Source organism: Pelobates fuscus, chromosome 6, assembly GCF_036172605.1.
Source record: "Pelobates fuscus isolate aPelFus1 chromosome 6, aPelFus1.pri, whole genome shotgun sequence".
In the NCBI taxonomy this organism is placed as follows: Eukaryota; Metazoa; Chordata; class Amphibia; order Anura; family Pelobatidae; genus Pelobates; species Pelobates fuscus.
The window spans coordinates 297,145,965-297,170,442 of record NC_086322.1 but is presented as its reverse complement, the minus strand read 5'-3'; the positions used below and the strand labels follow the sequence as shown (position 1 = coordinate 297,170,442).

Sequence of the window (24,478 nt, the reverse complement as noted above, 5' to 3'; positions counted from 1 at the left end):
AATACATTTTAACAATGCTCCTCTCGTTTCCACGTCCCATCGCAGACCCATTTCTTCTGGTTAAAAGCTAATTGAGAGTTTGGGTTGTGGGTGGGGGAGCGGCTCCTGTAGTCTATGGGATGAAGGTGCGGGGTTCTAAGTCTCTGGGTAAAGGAGGGGGGGGTGAGCGAGTTTGGCTTTTTGTGCCACACGAACAGTCTGTGCTTTTTAATCCTCCTCCTTTATCCCACGAAGCCGAGATAATATTAATCTGCTTTATGTAGGAAAATCTGCTCAGACTGCAGCCTTTGAGGGCACAAATCTCTGGGCATTTCACCTGTACCTGTGTTTCATCAAAATGTCCGTATTGAGACATCTTAAGAACAAAGAGTTTTTCTTTGTGTGATCGTATTACATTAATATAAAATAATCCCAAATTGCTCATTCATCCACTATCCCATTTATTAATGCAGCCTTTTATAAGGCCGTTTGATTTCAACATTAAGGTACAATGTTAGGAGTCCTGATATCTCAGTGATTTATCATTATTTCTGGATTATCCGCTTTTACTACCCATTAAAGATTGGGGCGCAGACATATGGGATTCACTAGAGGACTGGAGTCTCCTCGGGTCCTCGAGATCACTGCAGATCCTCCAGGGGGGAGTCTAATTTTCTCCCTGTCACCCCTCAATATGTTGCATTGTGTCAAATGGCATGGCCCAGGTCTGCCCCCTAGGTGCCCGTCCGTTTATGGAAGATTTTAGCTTTAAGTCTTCTCTATATTTGTTCTGCAGAGAGATGCATCCACATGGTTTCCCCTCTGAGCATACAATTGTCTTCCTCTTCCGCCTGCCCTCCCACTCTGCTCAGGAGCCCTTTGCTGTGTGGCAAGTTGTTGACGAGGACTTCCAGCCTGTACTGGGGATCGTTCTGGACCGTAAGATGTTCTTTCGTTGTTTATAACTTTTATCAGGAGGGAAATGCAATCCATCTTTCTGTCTGTATAATAATGACACAATGTCACGGTTATTTCACACAGCATCTAATAAAGCACTGAGCTATTTCAGTCCAGATTCTGATGGTGGCACCCAGGAGGTTACATTCCAACAACAGGAAGTGGAGAAAATTTTCTTCGGCAGTTTTCACAAGGTTTCTTAAAGTTTTCTTTTTTTAAATTTATTTAAAAAAAAAAAAAAAAAATTAAATACCAGCTTCAGATCTTCAGAATAATATATAGTGTTTTGGAGACCATAAGGGGGGAGATGTACGGCTTCAACCTGCAGGGTCTGTGTTACTATCTTTTAGGATTTTCTTTTAAGGAGACTTCCCACTTACGACCATAGAGAAGCCACCTGTGTAGACCAGTCCTTCTAGTATAATCATCCATTACTGGGACTGTTACACTGCGATGATGCCTAGTTGAGGAGTAACCGTCTTCTGTTCATCTCTAGGTCCATGTGTCTGTAAGTGCAAGAACTGTCCGTCTGTACGTGGACTGCCAGAAGATAGCCCAGAAACCCATTAAAGAAATGGGAAAAGTGACAACCTTGGGTTTTGAGATTCTTGGGAAATTGACCAAAACTCGAGGTCCAAGGAGTGGTTCTGCAGCTGTGAGTAGAAGTGGTAAACCATGAAATCTTCTAATGTCAAAGCCTTTCACCCACAGTATCAGCTTGCTGCCTGGGAATGATTGGTTTAAATGTTACTTCTTGTACCCCATGACAATCTGCTTTCCACGGATCACGCCAGGACGCAGTGTTTTTAAACTTTCACATTTAATATTTTACTTTCTCATCAGTGAAGACCTTGTTACTGAAGAGGTAAATCTTCAGGATTAGGGGGGAGCTCACATTTCGATTTGCATTTGAGCAATTCTTGCACAGGAAAATGGGCTAATGTGAATTTCCACTTTTCTGTCTAAAAAAAGCATCACAGATTTCCTAATTTATCTCTATAATACAATGTCACCCTGGTGTCACGGCAGCCCGCTCGGAATATCACAGAAGACGGAATGCCTCATTTTCATCTGTCATCTAGCTTTACTTAACTTGCGACAGTTTAAATTTCCAATGATCAATGGCTTTCATTTGGAAAATATCCGATTCTCTGAATGCCAGGGAGCCGGGAAAAAAGAGTCCAGCTCTCCAGAGGGCGTTTAACGAGAGGGGATAAGATCTCTCTCTATTTATAGCTGTACGGGTCAGCCGAGCCCTGCGCACAGGAGGGAGCTGTAGCTGCTGCCGGGGACAGAACGCCAACCACTCGCTAAGTCAATGTGTTCATTTAATTATTAACCGTGGGAGGTGCTGGGAGCTGCGTTCTGGTTTCCAGTGACTGTCCTTAAATACCTCGGTATTGTTAGCGTGGATATTCTGCTACAACCTGTTAGAAATCACTGTTTCTGGGCTTATGCCCTGTCACTTGGAGGATTGCAGAGCGCTGGGTAGCACAATGATCATGAATAATTTCACTTTGGGGAATAACTCTCCGCTTTCTCTGTGAAATATAATGTGGTTTCGAGCCACTATCGTTCCAGTACATAGTATCTCTTCTTATTAATTTAACTCTTTCCTATGTAAGGGGGAATCCTTAATCATAACTGGTAGTACCAAGGTAGAGGGGCCCCTCTGCCTGCCTCTAGCTGGGGGCCCCTCTGTCTGCCTGCCTCTAGCTGGGGGCCCCTCTGTCTGCCTGCCTCTAGCTGGGGGCCCCTCTGTCTGCCTGCCTCTAGCTGGGGGCCCCTCTGTCTGCCTGCCTCTAGCTGGGGGGCCCCTCTGTCTGCCTGCCTCTAGCTAGGGGCCCCTCTGTCTGCCTGCCTCTAGCGGGGGGCCCCTCTGTCTGCCTGCCTCTAGCGGGGGGGCCCTCTGTCTGTCTGCCTGCCTCTAGCGGTGGGCCCCTCTGTCTGCCTGCCTCTAGCTGTGGGCCCCTCTGTCTTCCTGCCTCTAGTGGGAGGCCCCTCTGTCTGCCTGCCTCTAGCGGGGGGCCCTTGGTATACCAGTTGTTGTCAGTGATTCCTATTCCTCAGTAACTTGCTTTCATTCTAGCTCCAGCTCCAGTCCCTGCAGATATTGTGCGGTGGAGAATGGCCAGAAAAGGATCAATGTTGTGATGTCCCATCTAAGGTGAGAGTCCCATCTCCAGCTTTTCTAATATTACTATACAACACCCCAAACCTGAGGTTTACTCCTCTTCTCCTTTCCAGAGAGATGACGATGCCTGCCCTACTCCACCCTCTGCCTGTATCTGCACCTCTAATGTACAAGGACCACCCGGGCTCCCTGGACCACCAGTAAGATTCAGGCATAAAGCCAGTGTACCAGTGTTCTTGGAGGACAGCTGGTTGAATGGGGTCTGGGGTGGCTGGTGGGTGGAGATGGGGTGGCTGGTTAGATGGGTACTGGGTTGCTGGTTAGATGGGGAATTTCTAGTAGAAGGAATATGATATTCTGGCCTCGGACCATGTTCTGTTCATTCTCATAATTATTGTTTCTAAAGGGACCTTCCGGAGCTCGAGGACCAAAAGGAGAGCAAGGGGAAGTGGGACCTGTGGTACGTTCACATTACACCTCATTTTTCCAAGTTGGCTATTTTGGCCTATAATTAATTATATCCTTGTAAATTCTTTCAACTCTTTAGGTTTAGCAGATAAACCTGTCTGCATTGTACGTGTCAAGGCACAGTACATCCCAAATCTCCCATTTGCTTTTTCTCTTTAATCAGGGTGAACCTGGACCTGTTGGAGCGTGGGGCCCGGAGGGTCTAGGTGGCCACATGGGATACCCTGGTCTGCGTGGGATGTCCGTTACAGGGCCAATGGTACTAAATGGCAGATTCTGGGGGATTCACCGTTTCTTACAAATACTGCGTCAAGCAATAATTACATGTAATGCATTTATTACAGGGGCCTCCTGGAAGGAAAGGAGAGAAAGGGGACACAGGGAGCCCTGGGTTACAGGTAATTAGTGCACTTCCTGCACGACAGAGGGATCACATGACCGAGATGGGGAGCAATATCACAGGTTCTCCAAAACTGAGCAACAAAGGAAAAAGTCCATTAGGAAGAGACCTGGGCAGGGGCCGATGCTTGGTAAGGCGGTTCACAAGGGCTCAAACTGGGTAGCACGACTCGCAGAGGCCGATGCTCGGTAGGGAGATTTACAGAGGCAGATCTGTGCAGCGGCCTACATGGCAGGGCAATACACAGGGGCCAATGCTGGGTAGGGCAATTCACCAGGTCAGACCAGGGTAAGGGTCGATGCTAGGTAGCATGACTTACAGGGGCCAATGCTGTGTACTTCACTGTAGCTATCAGTTGGCCACAATCATTTATAGTCCACTGACTCCTCAAGAAACAATACTGTTTATTAACAGCCTGGTCTCTCTTTGGAAAGATGTAAGCAGGGTCTCTGCACATTAATATTGGAGTTATCTAGTGTCACATTGCCCTAACTGCTCATCCTATCCTGTAGGGTCCCCCTGGTCCCGAGGGACTATCCGGGAGAGATGGAGTGGCTGGACCCAAGGTATGATAAGCATTAGATAATCCGTGTGTCTGTCTATATGAATGTATAAATTGCATGCAGACAGTGAGATACAGTAAGTATATGTGCTTAAACATACTTGTACCTCACCACGTCCCACCAAATCTCTCCACATCTCGTAAAACCTCACCATGTCCCTCTATATCTCATCACGTCCCACTAAATCTGTCCACATCCTGTATAACCTTACCATGTCCCACTAAATCTCTCCACATCCCGTATAACCTCACCATGTCCCACTAAATCTCTCCACATCCCTTGTAAACTCACCACGCCCCACTAAATCTCTCCACATCCAGTAAACCTCACCATGTCCCACTAAATCTCTCCACATCTCGTATAACCTCACCATGTCCCACTAAATCTCTCCACATCCAGTAAACCTCACCATGTCCCACTAAATCTCCCCACATCTCGTATAACCTCACCATGTCCCACTAAATCTCTCCACATCTCGTATAACCTCACCATGTCCCACTAAATTTCTCCACATCCAGTAAACCTCACCATGTCCCACTAAATCTCTCCACATCTCGTATAACCTCACCACGTCCCACTAAATCTCTCCACATCCAGTATAACCTCACCACATCCCACTAAATCTCTCCACATCCTGTATAACCTCACCACGTCCCACTAAATCTCTTCACATCCTGTATAACCTCACCACGTCCCACTAAATCTCTCCACATCCTGTATAACCTCACCACGTCGCACTGAATCTCTCCACATCCGTTATAACCTCACCACGTCCCACTAAATCTCTCCACATCCCGTATAACCTCACCAAGTCCCACTAAATCTCTCCACATCCTGTATAACCTCACCACGTCCCACTAAATCTCTCCACATCCCGTATAACCTCACCAAGTCCCACTAAATCTCTCCACATCCCGTATAACCTCACCATGTCCCAGTAAATCTCTCCACATCCCATATAACCTCACCATGTCCCACTAAATCTCTCCACATCCCGTTTAACCTCACCATGTCCCACTAAATCTCTCCACATCCCGTTTAACCTCACCATGTCCCACTAAATCTCTCCACATCCCATATAACCTCAACACGTCAAACTTCATCCTTTCTTTATTACCCTACCATGTTCCACTAAAACCCTCACCATCCTTTAAGATTTCCCAGTCACCAGCAGTCTTCTGCAAACCTTAGAGCCTTGGTTGCTGCCAGTTTTCAGCTTTGGGATTTTTCCATATTATCAGCTTTCGCAGATATCCGCTGGGTCTAACAACTCATTATTCATGAGAAACTTGCCAGACAAAGATGACCTTTTCAAATTCACATGAATTTTACTTACTGCAGAGCGAAGCATCAGTCTATCTAATACATCACTCGTTTCATTAAAATGAAAGTTTCCAAATATTTACCATTAAAAAAAACAACCCTATTAATACTTGTCCTCTATATCCTTTTTATGTTAAAGCGTGACATTTGCATATTAGTTGGTGCACATAACTGCATCTTGTTTTTTTCCCCTTAGGGAATAAGAGGTGTAGAGGGAACAACTGGGCTTCCTGGACCTCCTGGACCCAGGGTAAGAATCAAGGCACTGTTGTAGGTCTTTGAGGGGAAATGGCGTATTTCCACAAGAATGGACAGTCCGTAACTACCTAGAACAAAACAGATTGTAATCATAGAAACCAGATCTGTGACCCAAACTTTCACCAAAGGAACCCGTGCCTCCTGAATGTCTAATTCTGCAATTTATTACCCTCTTCCTCCAAAATGTTGGGTTAAATTATTGTTATAATTCATTTCTTAGGGGATACAAGGAATTCCTGGTACAAAGGGCGTCCCTGGGGACAAGGGTTCTGTTGGAGATGTTGGGCCAACGGTGGGTAATTTCCAATATTGATTTAATTCATTTCTGATCATTCGTTTGTAACTGAATCTAATGCAAGGATATGCTGATCACGCTTAGAGAGTCTGTGTATGTCATTAGAGGGCAGTGTGGGGATTGGGGGTCAGTGTATGTCATTAGAGGGCAGTGTGGGGATTGGGGGTCAGTGTATGTCATTAGAGGGCAGTGTGGGGATTGGGGGTCAGTGTATGTCATTAGAGGGCAGTGTGGGGATTGGGGGTCAGTGTATGTCATTAGAGGGCAGTGTGGGGATTGGGGGTCAGTGTATGTCATTAGAGGGCAGTGTGGGGATTGGGGGTCAGTGTATGTCATTAGAGGGCAGTGTGGGGATTGGGGGTCAGTGTATGTCATTAGACGGAATTGTGGGGATTGTGGGTCAGTGTATGCCATTAGAGGGCAGTGTGGGGATTGGGGGTCAGTGTATGTCATTAGAGGGCAGTGTGGGCATTGGGGGTCAGTATGTATAATGGAATACCTTATTCATTGACAGGGAGCCAAGGATAGAGGTAAAACGACAATCACTGAAATATGCTATACTTTTTGTACCTATTGGCCAGCATAGAGCGAGACAAATAATGTTTGTTTTTCCTTCTCCCAAGCAATGTGTGCACTGGCTGTGCCAGGACTGAACTGCATTGTGATGTCTGTTGCTAAACCTTTAACAGATATTTAAAAGAAAAACTCAAGATAACACAAGTTATAGGGAACTTTGAATGTTTTATTCAATGCTGTAATTATCTGAGATTTGCCATTTTAACTTTCAAGGTCCGAGTGACTGGTCAGAGCAGGGTAAGTTGGATATAGATACATATCAAAGACCGGTGACTATTCTCTGGGGAGACCAGCAGTTTATCTAGAGACTAATTGTCTGATCGTTGGACTACTCCCCACAGTTATATATTATCTAATTACTGTTCTGTTCCAGCCTGGTTTAACTAGCTTGTCATTGAAGGACGAACTTTACCGCAGGTCGCATTTCTCATAATGCTGTCTTTATCTGCTCCAGGACGATTTCCTTTAGCTAATTTGACCTCTGTACTTCTTAGGGTCTTCCGGGCACCAGAGGAGAAAAGGGCGAAAAGGTGAGAATTTGTGCCACTATCCTATCTGCAGGTTTCCGATATCCCCTCCTGAATATGCAATGGTCGGGAAATGACTTGTTACTTATCATCGTGGCGTTCATTCTCTGAGCCTTTCGTTGGCTGTTTTGAAGATCGGAAATCCTTTATCTCATGGTCATTGTCATCTTCTTCGTTTAGGGAGAGCCTCAGTCAGTGGCTACTATTTACCATTTGGTCAATCAGGTGTGCGAGCGTCTTATTCAAGGTGAGTGACCTCCCAAAAATACTTTTTGGGGCAAAAAGTTAAGTGGGCAATTCATAAGCAATATTCCACTGGCTTCCCTCGTGAATGCACAGCATTTATAAATATATTTATTGCCATAGTACTTCTTTCTGTAAATATGCCTTGTCAGTTGAAGAATGTTGGGTTTGTAAGAAGTCTTTGCAGTCAATAGGAAGGTGAGCCTATGGCTTTTGGGGTGAAGGCTGTCTTTTCATTGAAGACCTCTGAAAGGAGGGCTGTATGTCTCGGTGAAAAATGGACATTTTAAAATCCTATTGTTTTGCTTAATGGTTAGCCTCATGTTAAGGGTTTCATTCTAATGTTAAGTACCCAGAATGGGCAAATTACTAAAGTGCTATAAACTGGAAAATGTTTATTGTAAGGAATAAAAACACCCGCATTTTTAAAAAATAGTTTTTATTGTATGAGAAATTGGTGCCAAACCAAGAACTTTAAAGGGACCCTATAGTCACCAAAACAACGTTTGCTTAACCCTTAAGGACGCATGACCGAAATATTCCTTCATGTTTCCCTTTTATTCCAGAAGTTGTGTCCTTAAGTGGTTAATGAAGCAGTTTTGGTATATAGATCATGTGCTGTTTACACTGCGCTAGTCATACCAGCCCGCATTTGACTTGCACAGCCTTCTTTAACACTTCCTAGAAAGAGAGATCTAATGTTTACACTTCCTTCGTAGCACAGTCTGTTTAATCTCAAATTTCCTATCTTCTGCCCTGTTAATAGCCTTCTAGACCCTGCAGGAGCATCTCGTGTGATTACAGTTGAATTTTCAGAGCTGGAGATACGAACTTCTAAAGCAAGTTAACCTCTGATTAAAAATTTAACTTTTTTTTAATCATGCAGGCTATGTCAGTCACAGCTAGGTTAGGTGTGACTAGGGCTGCATAAATAGAAACAAGTGATTTAACTCCTAAATGGCAGAGGATTGTGAAGGATTGTTGAGACTGCAGGGGCATAAAGTTGTTTTGGAGCCTATAGTTTCCATTTAATTATCAGCCATTAGCTTGCAGAGAATTATGGTAGGTATAGTCCAAACATATCTTGGAGGGCACCATTAATCAGTGCCTCATTACACAGTTGAGAAGGTATTTTCTGTTAAGTAACTCATTCTTTCCCAGCCCACATGGTCAAGCTGGATACGGTTCTTGGAGAACGGGAGATGCCACCAGTTCCTCAGTGGGATGAGAACAATTTTAGAGGAGATCCAGGGGACCCAGGAGCACAGGGACCTCCGGGAGAAAGTGGGGAAGCTGGTACAAATGGGGTGCCAGGAGTACCAGGTTCCAATGGCTATCGTGGGGCTCGAGGTATGGATTCTGCAATGCATTATGGATGAAGGCCATGACTAGGGCATGCGCTCTCTATAAAATGCATTCTCTCTTCATTTCACACACTAGGGATGAAAGGACATAAAGGAGAAAAGGGAGGTATTGGCCACAGTGAAGAAGGTCATTTCGGACCACCAGGAGAGTCAGGTAATCTTCTAATCTGATGAAATTCAAAGCATATATGAAGACGGCAGGTCAAACCTCGTTGTAATGGTCTTTAAAGACACTTGTTGGAGCATACTTCCAATTGTCTTCCAATAAAAACAATACTTAACGTGATGTTCCTAATCTCAAAGTCTTTTCTTCCCCCTCTCTCCTGACGTAACTCAAAGCTTAATTTTCTGTTTCTCATCAGTTTAGTGGAACTAATTGTCATTCTGTATATTTATCAGGAGTCCCAGGTAGGGAAATATTTGGAGACTCTGGCCCTCCTGGTGACCCTGGAGTCCCTGGTGTTTATGGACCTTCCGGGATGCCTGGTAAAATTGGACCTCCTGGTCCCCCTGGGAGTTGTGAGCCCTCGCCCTGCAATGTGGCAGACACTGGGGGTATGTACATCACAGGATGTTTTATTTATCCCTTACTGCGGTATTAACCATTATGGACAATGGGTGGACTCTTTATTTAATAACAACATTTTCACAGACCATTATTGTCGTATAGAAATTGTCTCCTACTCTAGCTCTCGTTGTCCCTGAGACTTTTTCTGGCCAGATCTAATTGTCCCCAAAATCTGCTTGTTAATTGCAAGAATTCCTTTGATACACTGGCAGATTGATTCACTAAACTCCAAATTTTGGTTGATTAAATCCAAATGGCAAAACTGTGGCAACAATAGTCAAGTTGTGATTATAGCAGAATCATAGCATTTTTTTATAAGATTGGTTGTTTTTGAGTCTGTTTTCCCATTCAGGTTTAATTTGGAGGTTAGTGAATGATGGTCCACAAATGGACCAGACAGTAAACATATAGCCAGGGAAAGCTGTATAGCAAGACGTATCTCTTTTTAGCAGAGAAATTGAATTCGATACAGGAAACACTGGATATAATTAAATTTCATATAAAACTGTTTTCACAATAATGTATATAAGTTGGGTGACATGACTAAATCCTGAATCCCATTCTGGAAGTTTTTTGCATTTATAAATTAAATCACTGGATAACCAAGAACATTGTATTTCTCATTAAATCCCAGGAGTCGACTATCTAATACCCTGAGTGACTCTGTATCTCCAGCACACGGCTGGGGCCCAATGTCTTTCCACAACTTCCCGTGAACATGTCCAGAGGGCTATCTATCATTGTCGCCTGGTCTGAAAGATGGAAGATTTTCTCCACATTTGTCCACAGGGCCGGGATCCACATATACCATGTCATGTATCCTGTAAACTAGATTTACAGGGCCGGGGGTCCACGTATACCATGTCACGTATCACGTAAACTAGATTTACAGGGCCGGGGGTCCACATATACCATGTCACGTATCATGTAAATTAGATTTACAGGGCCGGGGGTCCACATATACCATGTCACGTATCATGTAAACTAGATTTACAGTGCCGGGGTCCACGTATACCATGTCACGTATCATGTCAATTAGATTAACAGGGCCAGGGGTCCACGTATACCATGTCACATATCATGTAAACTAGATTTAAAGGGACGGGATCCGCGTATACCATGTCACATATCATGTAAACTAGATTTACGGGGCCGGGGACCAGGTGATTATTTGATGCTATTTTTAGGATGATAATCTAATTTATAATAAATGTATCCAGCTACCTGATGCAATACGCTGTATTTAGAATATATGAGCTGTGTTTGCAGACTATTTGCACTGTCAATTATACGCTGCAAAAATAAACCATATTTTTCTTTTTTTTAAGTACGTGAGTATAATTGGTTCAAGTCTGTTTTCCTCACTTTTCTTTGTAATTCACACTGAACCCCCCTGTGAGCTTCTCTAGAATCGGAACAAACACTCTAGAGGTGTTAGAGGATGAGCGTTTTACGACACGGCTGTTGCAATATTAGATTATCCTAAAATACACGTTTTATCTTACTGGAGTGATTGCTGACACCGTCCCTGGTTTCCAGACGTCATTCAGGTGTAAATTATTCATACCGTCGTTCACAAAAATATATGTGTAAAAAAAATAATTAATATGAATAAACTGTTTTTTCTGATGTTTTAATTCAGTTTCCCAGAGCTTGAGGACACGTCCTGAGTAGAAGAGCAGAAACAACTTGCGTCACTCCAAACCTCCTTTTTAATACTAATATATGAAACATACGTTTGATTTGCAAAACACCAGTTTGTAGTAAATGTAAAATTCTGGGCTATAATTTCTAGCAGAGCGTGAGAATTTCTCCAAATCAGCTATTTAGTAAGTAAACCTAATCTCCTGCACTGCAAATAGTGGAGAGCTGTGATTCGTTAAGGGATCCTTCCTGCAGGATGCTACATACCAGCACTTTTCATGTACTGCCCATCAGTTTGTAACATATTCTGAATGTCTGCTTTGCCCATTCTTTGATTATCTCCAAACGCATCATTTTTTATTCTTGAGTTTATCGAACCTTCAAAATTAGGGTGACCATATCACACTTTGCCAGCCACCCGTACACCCCTAAACTCTGCTGTGTCCTTATTAGTAAGTGTCTCTAGCGAGTGCTGTGGTCTATGGAAACTTCTTCCAAATGTAAAGGCATATTATCCAAGCAAGTCTCAGCTACGTCTGACAATAAGCTGTTTGGACTACAATTTCCACTATTCACAACCAGTTTGTTGAGGCTAATGGGAGTTGCAGACCGTGCACAGCTGTAGAGAGTCCAGTTTCTCCGTACCTGATCTCTTTGTTGGTAAACGTCTTTATGTTCTCCAGGCTGGAGAATGACAGAGGCAGGTAATGACAGATAGACCCAGTTCATATATATATATTTATTTACCCACCAGGGGCCCCTCAAGTTCAGACATGTTTAAAGAGAGTGTGTGAGCGAGCAGAGTGTTTTACTACACTCTAAAAAGCAGGAGGCTCTGCAATGCTCTGCTGCCTGCGGGAACCCCCAGAGCTCTGCAAACCCATTCATGCGAGTCAGACAGGCTGAAATATTTATACAATGTCGGAACAGTCCCACACACCCTTCATAGACCGTGGAGCAGTGTTCACTCTGGCTATAGCAGAATTTACACTACTTGTTTGGGTGGGTGTCCATTCTGTCCCCCTCTCTGTGTGTCACCCATTTACCATACATTCGTTACGCCAAGACGGTACCCCCACATTTATGGCACGTTGGCTCTGCTTTTTGGCACTGTGAGCTCCCGCTTAGATCATCCCGGCCAGCCAGGGCGGAAGGAAAAGGCCAACGGTGCCCAGGAGGCAGACTATGATAAACATCCAGAGGAAGATACGATCAATTACCATGGCAACGTACTTCCAGTCCTGCTTCACCTGTAGAGGGAAATTAGGGAGATATCAGTCATATAACCCAATCCTAACACAGAGAATTCAGTCGTGTACCCCAATTCTAACGCAGAGATATCAGTCGTGTACCCCACTCCCCCACTGTGCCTGGAGATAATTGAGTTTAGTACAGTTCCTGACTCAATTATCTCTCAGGCACTGTTTTGTGTGGGAGTGTCCTGGACCTGAGAGCCAACGTAATTATGTGTATGTTTTATATCACTATACTCCCTTGGATTACAACACTAGCTCTTTTATGAGCTATCCTGCTATACTCTCTGAAGTAGGAGAGGTCTACCCAGTGGAAGCTGGATCCAGGTCTTGGGTCCAGGGTGGGTGGAGGACAGCGAGACCCCAACCAGGCTGTAACGCTGGCTGTGGGGTTTACAGTTATTATGATGTCTGGTGGAGTGCTTAGGGGTGTTGCTAGGAAGCAGCGATTGGCTGAGGCACCCAGTTGGGGTGCCAAGCGATCCGCCACATACCCCAATCCTAACGCAGAGATATCAGTCGTGTCCCCCACTCCTAACCCAGAGATATCAGGTACCCCAATCCTAATACAGAGATATCAGGTACCCCAATCCTAATGCAGAGATATCAATCGTGTCCCACACTCCTAACGCAGAGATTTCCGGCATCCCAATCCTAATACAGAGATATCCGGTACCCCAATCATAATTGAGAGATATCAAGTGCCCCAACGCTAGTACACAGATATAGTTTATTCCAACCCTAATACAGAGATATCAGTCACATCCCCCGATCCTAATACAGAGATATAGGTTTTAGAATGGGGTACATGAACATCGGTTTATTAGGATTGTCTAACCGCTCCTAATACAAATATCAGAACACCCTCCACCAGTCATCTCATGTTCTCGGCTGTATCTGCATTAATAAAATATAAATTCGATCTGTGTTGTTCAAGGTTCTGGTAAGATAAAATTTCACACTCACAGAGAAGTCTGCGTCCTCTGCTCTCATGTGGTCGGCTATGTACTGGACTCCCTCAATGGCCAGCTTGAGCGATGGGGACATTAGGAGGACATGCTGCTCTTTGGCACTGACTGTTTTGGCAACTTGCCCAGCACTGCTTGGCTTCTCCTGGCTCTTGGGCTTGCATTTGCACTGTGAACTTTGGCTCCCTGATTGCTCTTCATGCATTTGACATTTTTGGGACAGCGGGGAGCTGCTGGACTGACCATTGGCCTGAGAGGAATCCTCATGCAGGTAGCAATACTGAATGCTCCTGGAGCGGCAGCGGATTGTCCCCTCGTTCACTTCCTTGGGGGTGTACATTTGCTGGACACTTACAGAGCGCATCTTGGGCATTAGGTTGGAGTGGGCTTCTGCCAACAGATGGGTCTGGGCTTGTGGCGAAGGACAGCTGGTCAGTGTGGATTCCTCACACAGCATAGAGTACTGTCCCGATGGAGACTTGCAGACCACTTGAGAGTTGACCGTTTGCTCAAGCTGGTGACAGTACGATGATGTGGGCGATACCCGCTGGCTGGTTGGGCTAGGAGAAGATGAACTTTGGAATGTGGGTTCAACCTCTGTCTCAGACCACATCCTTGGTGTCGGGCTGAGCCTTCTGGCATGTAAGGACTCAATCAGCTTTTTGCAGTTGTCTTTCACTGGCCTTTTCATGAAAAGTACTCTAGGCACAACGTCCAAGAATATCCGGCGCACCCAAGCAGGCATGGTGTGGGTGCGTGGGGAGCGATGATGGACATTTAGCACAAACACAGTAATGATGATGGAGAGAGTGACAAAGATCATGGTGAAGAGAAGGTACTCGCCAATCAGTGGAATGACCAAGGACGTGGATGGAATGATCTCTGTGATGAGCAGCAGGAAGACAGTCAAGGAAAGCAGCACAGAGATACAGAGTGTGATCTTCTCTCCACATTCCGAGGGCAGGTAGAAGACCAGCACAGTTAAACATGATATTAGAAGACAGGGAATGATGAGGTTTATTGTGTAAAACAGTGGCAGCCTTCTGATGATGAAGGAATACGTGATGTCGGAGTAGATTTCAGTGCAACATTCATACTTCTTGATATTGTAATTGCCCACTGCGTTGACAATGACCCACTCACCACTTTCCCAGTAGTCTAACTGGTCAACATGACTGTGCATACTGATCAGGTCAATCTTTGCTCGGTCATAAGTCCAGGATCCAAATTTCATGGTGCAGTTCTGTTGATCGAAGGGGAAGAAGGTGACATCAATGCTGCAGGAGCTCTTGTAGATGGCAGGGGGCATCCATTTTATCTTTCCGTCGTGAAACAGGTGTGCTTTTGTCAGGTGGGTAACGGCAAAATCCCCATCAGCACTATGGAAAGAAAAAATTATATGAAATAGAACATCTAAAATAAAAATTAGTAGATTCTGAGTGAGTAGAGAACTTCTGGGCGTTAGATGGACCTCTTGCAAGAGTCTATATTGTGAATGCCCTACAAACTGTAACCATCGATTTATATATCCAATAATTCCTTCTGAAAATAATTTATCTAAATTCAAGTGTCCATAAATGGGGTCTCTGGGTTATATTAACTGAACCGTATTGAATTCACAGGTTTTTCTAGTCCACGTTCTCTGTTTTATCACATTTTACATGATATAATTTCTCTCATGTTCTGACTATCCAATACGTCCAATTCATTAAGCAATTTAAGCGCACAGTAAGTTGGATAACGTCCCACATTGACGGCCAGAGAGTACGTGGCGGACAGTCATGTTTGAACACGGATTATGCTAATTTCTCTGATAGCTAATGAAGGAAGATTATTTTTGGCCGAATATGACCATTCATTATATGCCTTTCAAGACTGACAGGAACTGGAAGCGTTGAATTAATTGCGGTGGGTTTGTGAGGATACAAGATTTGCAATTCCCCATGGGTTTGTCAAACACACAGCTCTGCGTTCCAGCACGTTCGCATTAAGCCGATCTCAATCCTTCGCTGTTGACTTATTAAATCTTTGACCGGCTTTCCGATTTAAGTGATTCATCAGGAACCTTTCCTAACCTGGCTGTTATAGAGGGGATATACCGAATATCTGGAATAAAATGCACAAACCAGGGCATTATCAGAATTCTGCACATCATTTATCACAACCGAATTATTACAGATAAAAGCTCTGCTATTTAATACGTCTCCAAAATAAATGACAAATTACAGTTAAAAACGTTTCCTTTAGTAAATGTGTTTATTGATTGAAATGGGAATTGCAAATTATAGGTTAAAAAGGCTAAGCTGACAAAATTGGCCAAATCCACTATTTTTGGATTGATTTTGGCCTACAATTTGAGATACTCTTGTTAGAGGGTCCCTCCAGTTGCCGCCATTATGGTTTAGCATTTTAGGGTAATCCCTAGTGGTTTATTGGAATGATGTGTGACTGCATGACACAAATCTCCCTTATATGTGAATGATAGAAAGCGTTATGGGACGCTCTCGGTCATTAGTTCCTGGTGGGAAAAGTGGTCCTGCTACCAGAATGACGAAGGCCTTGTGTTGGGTGGAACGAATGACCATTTGGCCTAACATTTCACATGGACAAAGGGGGACACTGATTTTAAGGGTGTGGATTGGGGCAGGACTGTGCTGAGTGTGAGCTTGGCCATAGGCGGGGCTATTCTGAGTGTGAGTGGAGGTGTGATCAGGGGCAGTGCTGTTCTGAGAAATTATAGGTGACTTATTAATTGATACTGCTGTAATTTTAAGAACAATGTATCTTATTTACATAGACTGATTTTCAAACACGTTTATTGTAGTTTAAAGACACATTACTGGGAGTATTATTTCTGTGGAGCTCTGTCATACATTCAGACACATTACTGAGAGTATTATTGCTGTGGAGCTCTGTCATACACTCAGACACATTACTGGGAGTATTATTGCTGTGGAGCTCTGTTATACCTCAGACACATTACTGGGAGTATTATTGCTGTGGAGCTCTGTTATACCTCAGACACATTACTGGGAGTATTATTGCTGTGGAGCTCTGTTATACCTCAGACACATTACTGGGAGTATTATTGCTGTGGAGCTCTGTTATACACTCAGACACATTACTGGGAGTATTATTGCTGTGGAGCTCTGTTATACACTCAGACACATTACTGGGAGTATTATTGCTGTGGAGCTCTGTTATACCTCAGACACATTACTGGGAGTATTATTGCTGTGGGGCTCTGTGATACACCCAGACACATTACTGGGAGTATTATTGCTGTGGAGCTCTGTTATACACTCAGACACATTACTGGGAGTATTATTGCTGTGGAGCTCTGTTATACACTCAGACACATTACTGGGAGTATTATTGCTGTGGAGCTCTGTTATACCTCAGACACATTACTGGTAGTATTTTTGCTGTTGAGCTCTGTTATACAGTCAGACACATTACTGGGAGTATTATTGCTGTGGAGCTCTGTTATACACTCAGACACATTACTGGGAGTATTATTGCTGCAGAGCTCTGTTATACACTCAGACACATTACTGGGAGTATTATTGCTGTGGAGCTCTGTCATACACTCAGACACATTACTGGGAGTATTATTGCTGTGGAGCTCTGTCATACACTCAGACACATTACTGGGAGTATTATTGCTGTGGGGTTCTGTTATACACCCAGACACATTACTGGGAGTATTATTGCCGTGGAGCTCTGTTATACACTCAGACACATTACTGGGAGTATTATTGTTGTGGAGCTCTGTTATACACTCACACATTGATGGGAATATTATTGCTGTGGAGCTCTGTTATACACTCACACATTAATGGGAATATTATTGCTGTGGAGCTCTGTTATACACTCAGACACATTACTGGGAGTATTATTGCTGTGGAGCTCTGTTATACACTCAGACACATTACTGGGAGTATTATTGCTGTGGAGCTCTGTTATACACTCAGACGCATTACTGGGAGTATTATTGCTGTGGAGCTCTGTCATACACTCAGACACATTACTGGGAGTATTATTGCTGTGGAGCTCTGTTATACACTCAGACACATTACTGGGAGTATTATTGCTGTGGAGCTCTGTTATACCTCAGACACATTACTGGTAGTATTTTTGCTGTTGAGCTCTGTTATACAGTCAGACACATTACTGGGAGTATTATTGCTGTGGAGCTCTGTTATACACTCAGACACATTACTGGGAGTATTATTGCTGCAGAGCTCTGTTATACACTCAGACACATTACTGGGAGTATTATTGCTGTGGAGCTCTGTCATACACTCAGACACATTACTGGGAGTATTATTGCTGTGGAGCTCTGTCATACACTCAGACACATTACTGGGAGTATTATTGCTGTGGGGTTCTGTTATACACCCAGACACATTACTGGGAGTATTATTGCCGTGGAGCTCTGTTATACACTCAGACACATTACTGGGAGTATTATTGCTGTGGAGCTCTGTTATACACTCACACATTAATGGGAATATTATTGCTGTGGAGCTCTGTTATACACTCACACATTAATGGGAATATTATTGCTGTGGAGCTCTGTTATACACGCAGACACATTACTGGGAGTATTATTGCTGTGGAGCTCTGTTATACACTCAGACACATTACTGGGAGTATTATTGCTGTGGAGCTCTGTCATACACTCAGACACATTACTGGGAGTATTATTGCTGTGGGGTTCTGTTATACACCCAGACACATTACTGGGAGTATTATTGCCGTGGAGCTCTGTTATACACTCAGACACATTACTGGGAGTATTATTGCTGTGGAGCTCTGTTATACACTCACACATTAATGGGAATATTATTGCTGTGGAGCTCTGTTATACACTCACACATTAATGGGAATATTATTGCTGTGGAGCTCTGTTATACACGCAGACACATTACTGGGAGTATTATTGCTGTGGAGCTCTGTTATACACTCAGACACATTACTGGGAGTATTATTGCTGTGGAGCTCTGTTATACACTCAGACACATTACTGGGAGTATTATTGCTGTGGAGCTCTGTTATACACTCAGACACATTACTGGGAGTAGTATTACTGTGGAGCTCTGTTATACACTCAGACACATTACTGGGAGTATAATTACTGTGGAGCTCTGTTATACACTCAGACACATTACTGGGAGTATTATTGCTGTGGAGCTCTGTTATACACACACATTAATGGGAATATTATTGCTGTGGAGCTCTGTTATACACTCAGACACATTACTGGGAGTATTATTGCCGTGGAGCTCTGTTATACACTCAGACACATTACTGGGAGTATTATTGCTGTGGAGCTCTGTCATACACTCAGACACATTACTGGGAGTATTATTGCTGTGGGGTTCTGTTATACACCCAGACACATTACTGGGAGTATTATTGCCGTGGAGCTCTGTTATACACTCAGACACATTACTGGGAGTATTATTGCTGTGGAGCTCTGTTATGCACTCACACATTAATGGGAATATTATTGCTGTGGAGCTCTGTTATACACTCACACATTAATGGGAATATTATTGCTGTGGAGCTCTGTTATACACGCAGACACATTACTGGGAGTATTATTGCTGTGGAGCTCTGTTATACACTCAGACACATTACTGGGAGTATTATTGCTGTGGAGCTCTGTCATACACTCAGACACATTACTGGGAGTATTATTGCTGTGGGGTTCTGTTATACACCCAGACACATTACTGGGAGTATTATTGCCGTGGAGCTCTGTTATACACTCAGACACATTACTGGGAGTATTATTGCTGTGGAGCTCTGTTATACACTCACACATTAATGGGAATATTATTGCTGTGGAGCTCTGTTATACACTCACACATTAATGGGAATATTATTGCTGTGGAGCTCTGTTATACACGCAGACACATTACTGGGAGTATTATTGCTGTGGAGCTCTGTTATACACTCAGACACATTACTGGGAGTATTATTGCTGTGGAGCTCTGTTATACACTCAGACACATTACTGGGAGTATTATTGCTGTGGAGCTCTGTTATACACTCAGACACATTACTGGGAGTATTATTACTGTGGAGCTCTGTTATACACTCAGACACATTACTGGGAGTATTATTACTGTGGAGCTCTGTTATACACTCAGACACATTACTGGGAGTATTATTGCTGTGGAGCTCTGTTATACACTCACACATTAATGGGAATATTATTGCTGTGGAGCTCTGTTATACACTCAGACACATTACTGGGAGTATTATTGCCGTGGAGCTCTGTTATACACTCAGACACATTACTGGGAGTATTATTGCTGTGGAGCTCTGTTATACACTCAGACACATTACTGGGAGTATTATTACTGTGGAGCTCTGTTATACACTCAGACACATTACTGGGAGTATTATTGCTGTGGAGCTCTGTTATACACTCAGACACATTACTGGGAGTATTATTACTGTGGAGCTCTGTTATACACTCAGACACATTACTGGGAGTATTATTGCTGTGGGACTCTGTTATACACTCAGACACATTACTGGGAGTATTATGGCCGTGGAGCTCTGTTATACAATCAGACACATTACTGGGAGTATTATTACTATGGAGCTCTGTTATACATTCAGACACATTACTGGGAGTATGATTACTGTGGGGCTCTGTTATACATTCAGACACATTACTGGGAGTATTATTGCTGTGGAGCTCTGTTATACACACAGACACATTACTGGGAGTATTATTGCTGTGGAGCTCTGTTATACACTCAGACACATTACTGGGAGTATTATTGCTGTGGAGCTCTGTTATACACTCAGACACATTACTGGGAGTATTATTGCTGTGGAGCTCTGTTATACACTCAGACACATTACTGGGAGTATTATTGCTGTGGAGCTCTGTTATACACTCAGACACATTACTGGGAGTATTATTGCTGTGGAGCTCTGTTACACACTCAGACGCATTACTGGGAGTATTATTGCTGTGGAGCTCTGTTATACACTCAGACGCATTACTGGGAGTATTATTGCTGTGGAGCTCTGTTATACACTCAGACACATTACTGGGAGTATTATTGCTGTGGAGCTCTGTTATACACTCAGACACATTACTGGGAGTATTATTGCTGTGGAGCTCTGTTATACACTCAGACACATTAATGGGAATATTATTGCTGTGGAGCTCTGTTATACACTCAGACACATTACTGGGAGTATTATTGCTGTGGAGCTCTGTTATACACTCAGACACATTACTGGGAGTATTATTGCTGTGGAGCTCTGTTATACAGTCAGACACACCAACTATATGGAGCTCCTAGGAAAGAGGGACAGAGTGATTTGATTCCAAAATAGGGACTGTCCCACCTAAATAATGACACTTGGCGGCATGGTGATTATACTTACCTGCATGTATGGTTTGCATTGCATTGCTGTTGTAGGTGCAGGTTTTAATCTGCATTACAAACGCCATAATTATTCTGTGGATTATCCCACTATTTGCCATTCCCGTGTCAATTTTCCTTGTTTTGTGAATAAAGCCCACCTATCCTTAAACATACCAGCAATCACAGAGTTAAACTATGGACGATTGGATGCACAAACAATATTTCCCCCTCATGTTTTAAACATTGCTCTTTCCAAATTACCTGCTAGAGTGTAAGCTCTGCTGGCCAGGTCTATCCACTTGTGATTCTATTTCTTTCTAGGTCAGATTCTTGATATTTTTCTCAAGCCGTACCTTCTCATTTTGTGCTTGTTATATAAAATATTAATAATGTTATTTATATCGTTCGCCCGCTCTCTTCCTTCCGTCAGCCTTGTCTTTACAATAACAATGTCTCTGCTCCTGCTTAGGCAGTTTGGCATCAGCGCCCACAGCTGGGAACAGGATGAAATGCTGACAGCGGCTCAGCTCCCCATCCTGTCACCGTATCTCTCGCCTTCTCTGCTAATGAATGAGCACGCCAGTGACCCAGCCGCCATCACCATTCTTCACATCGTGGCTAACTCCCATCAAGCTCAACCCGACTAGAGAACTTCATCCATTACACAGCAAATGCTAATAACTCCCATCATGCACCAACATTCCTCTTATGCTCCATTGGAAATAGACTTCAACTCACATCACACCAAACTTGTCCCCCAATATGACCCCCCCCAAAGTCATAACCCCTAGGCCTTTCCTGAAATCCCCATGATTTCTCCTGGATGAATTTATTTTGATAAAAAAAGATTTTTTTTCAAACCAGCCTTAAATGACAAAAAGGAGTGTAAAAAAAGCTGGAGAAAACAACTAATGCTGGTTTATTAGTATTTTTTAGGATAGTACTATCTCAGACATGACAGGAGCAGTACTGCTTTCATATGCGGGATTTATATTTTTGTAACTCGATTTCAATAAATAAAACTGAGCCCACAACACAGCTTAACAAGCACAGAAATATCTTTAAAGAAATACATTTTATATATATAACTATGAATAATGTCTGGTTCTGATCTGAGAATATTTTTTAAATCCATCATATTAAGGTTTGTCCTGGCAAAACCTGGCATTTGATGCAAATCCCAATCGTACCATGAATCCCAGGATGCTACATAGCAAATCCTGGCAAGGTCATAGCCACGTGCAGCTCAGTTCCTTCCATTTCCTGTCACTCCACTAAAGGTTAACATGCAGTTTGTTTCGCTGAGCCTGGCTACAAAACGCGCCGGTTCCTTCCCAGTGTGTGGTAACTGGAAGTGATAGCTGCAACATGCCCATCTCTGACGAATTAGGGCTTAGTAGGCAGACATTAGGGGGAAAGGACCATGTGATCCAAGTGGGTACCAAGCCCTGGCGTGACCGATTTGCAGGTCAATTGATACCATCTTTGCCTAACTGGTTTAACATGGGCACAGATTGCAATAAATGTTCTCCCTGAATTTTGTAGCTGCACTTTAGACGTGAGCTTCTTAGCTGCTGCTTCGATGCAGCTCTCCAATTATGTTTTAAGTTTTATCATACTGCGACATAATATTTCTAATTGCCTGCCTCTTATATCAAAGTCTAATTATGTCATGTAAGTGTTCTTCTGGATATAAAAACCATCCTTCCCATCTAAGCAATTCCTGAACAACAAATATTAATAAAGAGGGATGTTTGTACATTAGCAAAAATACCACCCTTTGCCAGCAACCGCCAACACAATATGGAGGCTGTAACCAACATGGCGCCTGTGCTGGGGCTTAGTAAATACCTCGTCTGGACCTGGGTATGATTTCCATTAGTATCAATTTGGGTTATAACTCTTGTGCGCCATTATTGCCCAGCATTGTAGAGTTAATGTAATCCTGAGCGCACTCCCCCCCCCCTCCACTCCCCCCTCTATCTCCCTCCTGAACGCTGCACTTATACGTTAATCACAAATTAAGACGTGAGCAAGAGATGATTAGGATCAGACGTTCTGTTAAAAGAAAGAAACTTTTATCTCTCAGTAAAATGTCTGCAGCCCATCAGCCTAGATCTTTAAAAGACCTTTTGATAATCAGAAATGTCTTTAATGGTAAGAGCTAATCCATAGAGGATAGAGGATCTGTCCCCTGTGTGTTCTTATAATGTGAAACCCCCAGCATTTACATCCCGCGCAGAGTAACCCCCCCCCCCCACCGCATTAATTACAGCAATCAAATGAAAAAAAAAATCTAAAGCCCGATGCAAATATTCACAGTTTTACATCAAATACTTTCATGCTTACAAGTATAATGGATTTGGGGTAGTTATTGAGACCTCTATCAGTGCCCTCTCGGTTATGCACGCGATTACTGGTGGTGGTGGGGAGAATTTATCCTGGTAATGGGCCTCTGTGAGCAAAATGACCCCATCGGGACACAGCTGGGGGTCTGCACTCACATAGAAAATAATGCCCACCAGAAATAGAAACTGGGGTGCCAGCTGTACCGCAAATGTCTAGTTACTGTCTACAAATATTACTGCACAAGGTGCAATGAAAATCCTCAATACGGTCTATAAACAACTGAAGTGCACAGGGCTCACACTCGCATTAAATAAAATGGTGAAGTGCTACCTGTATTGGGGCATATTCACTTAACACTCAATGGCAAAACTTAGACTAAAACATCGACGCTACGAGTTCGAGACTTTTCTCAATACAGCTATTCTGGGGAACACGTTGCAGTTCGGTATTTAGTAAATTAGCCTCTTTGCGTACATAACGCTGAAGCTGTATTTATTTCACCTGCCATAAGTTCTCACGTTCTCCTGGGTTTGTTTAATTCCCCTTGATCTGGCCGAGTCTCTGGTCATTTTAAGGCCTGGTTTGGGAAGATGGTGAAGATGGAGCTTACTTTTTTTTGGTTATTTCATAATAAAATAGTGACAGATGAAATACCGGTTTAGGAATGTAGAGAAATTAGCTTCTCTGCAGTGTGAGAACCAGTGCTGGATCAATGGGGCATTATGAAAAAAAGGGGTTAAAATACTTGGGATGCACATGTTAATGTCCCAGATAAAACAGGCTATTTGGGGCAAATTTATATGTTATGGACACTGTGTAGCTTTCCTTTAAGAGGAAACCACAGACCCCTTCTCACGTGCTTTAAGGGTTAACAAGAGTTAGCTCTTGCCCCATTCCATGACCGTGTTAATTTCCAGAACATTTTTGACTTTTATGAGCAATTAGGACTTTTGCCCAGATTCCCCGGGATATTCGCTAAGCTCCAAATTGCAGCAAATTAAAATCCAAACAGTAAAGCGTAGCCGGAAGTAGCCAAACAGACACTTTGTTTCTAGATGAAATATTTTACCTACGTTTTGCCATCCGTGTTCCAGTATCGGAACAGTTCAGAGTTGGATAAAAAGCTGCCAATTGATTTTTTTTTTCTGATTTTTAATGTTAAGGTTCACAAACAAATCTTTAATGGCATAATGCAATTGTTCAATC

The 24,478-nt window shown here is 43.2% G+C and overlaps 2 protein-coding genes across 2 annotated transcripts in view; one reads left to right on the top strand and one right to left on the bottom strand.

Annotated features, from left to right (window-relative positions):
* Positions 1 to 10,976, top strand: part of COL20A1 (collagen type XX alpha 1 chain) — a 43,029-nt gene extending 32,053 nt beyond the window's left edge. Inside the window, exons 22-38 of the mRNA XM_063459563.1 lie at positions 776 to 918; positions 1,021 to 1,130; positions 1,433 to 1,591; positions 3,026 to 3,103; positions 3,184 to 3,270; positions 3,477 to 3,530; positions 3,702 to 3,797; positions 3,883 to 3,936; positions 4,451 to 4,504; positions 6,021 to 6,074; positions 6,303 to 6,374; positions 7,448 to 7,483; positions 7,661 to 7,727; positions 8,885 to 9,073; positions 9,164 to 9,241; positions 9,487 to 9,642; positions 10,290 to 10,976. Coding sequence (XP_063315633.1) covers positions 776 to 918; positions 1,021 to 1,130; positions 1,433 to 1,591; positions 3,026 to 3,103; positions 3,184 to 3,270; positions 3,477 to 3,530; positions 3,702 to 3,797; positions 3,883 to 3,936; positions 4,451 to 4,504; positions 6,021 to 6,074; positions 6,303 to 6,374; positions 7,448 to 7,483; positions 7,661 to 7,727; positions 8,885 to 9,073; positions 9,164 to 9,241; positions 9,487 to 9,642; positions 10,290 to 10,312 — 1,510 coding nt within the window. The 3' untranslated portion in view covers positions 10,313 to 10,976. The remainder of the gene's footprint in view (positions 1 to 775; positions 919 to 1,020; positions 1,131 to 1,432; positions 1,592 to 3,025; positions 3,104 to 3,183; positions 3,271 to 3,476; positions 3,531 to 3,701; positions 3,798 to 3,882; positions 3,937 to 4,450; positions 4,505 to 6,020; positions 6,075 to 6,302; positions 6,375 to 7,447; positions 7,484 to 7,660; positions 7,728 to 8,884; positions 9,074 to 9,163; positions 9,242 to 9,486; positions 9,643 to 10,289) is intronic.
* Positions 10,977 to 11,854: 878 nt separating this feature from the next.
* CHRNA4 (cholinergic receptor nicotinic alpha 4 subunit) overlaps positions 11,855 to 24,478 on the bottom strand; it is a 57,847-nt gene continuing 45,223 nt past the window's right edge. The window contains exons 5-6 of the mRNA XM_063459562.1: positions 13,519 to 14,899; positions 11,855 to 12,549 (exon numbers count right to left, since the gene is read on the bottom strand). Coding sequence (XP_063315632.1) covers positions 12,424 to 12,549; positions 13,519 to 14,899 — 1,507 coding nt within the window. The 3' untranslated portion in view covers positions 11,855 to 12,423. The remainder of the gene's footprint in view (positions 12,550 to 13,518; positions 14,900 to 24,478) is intronic.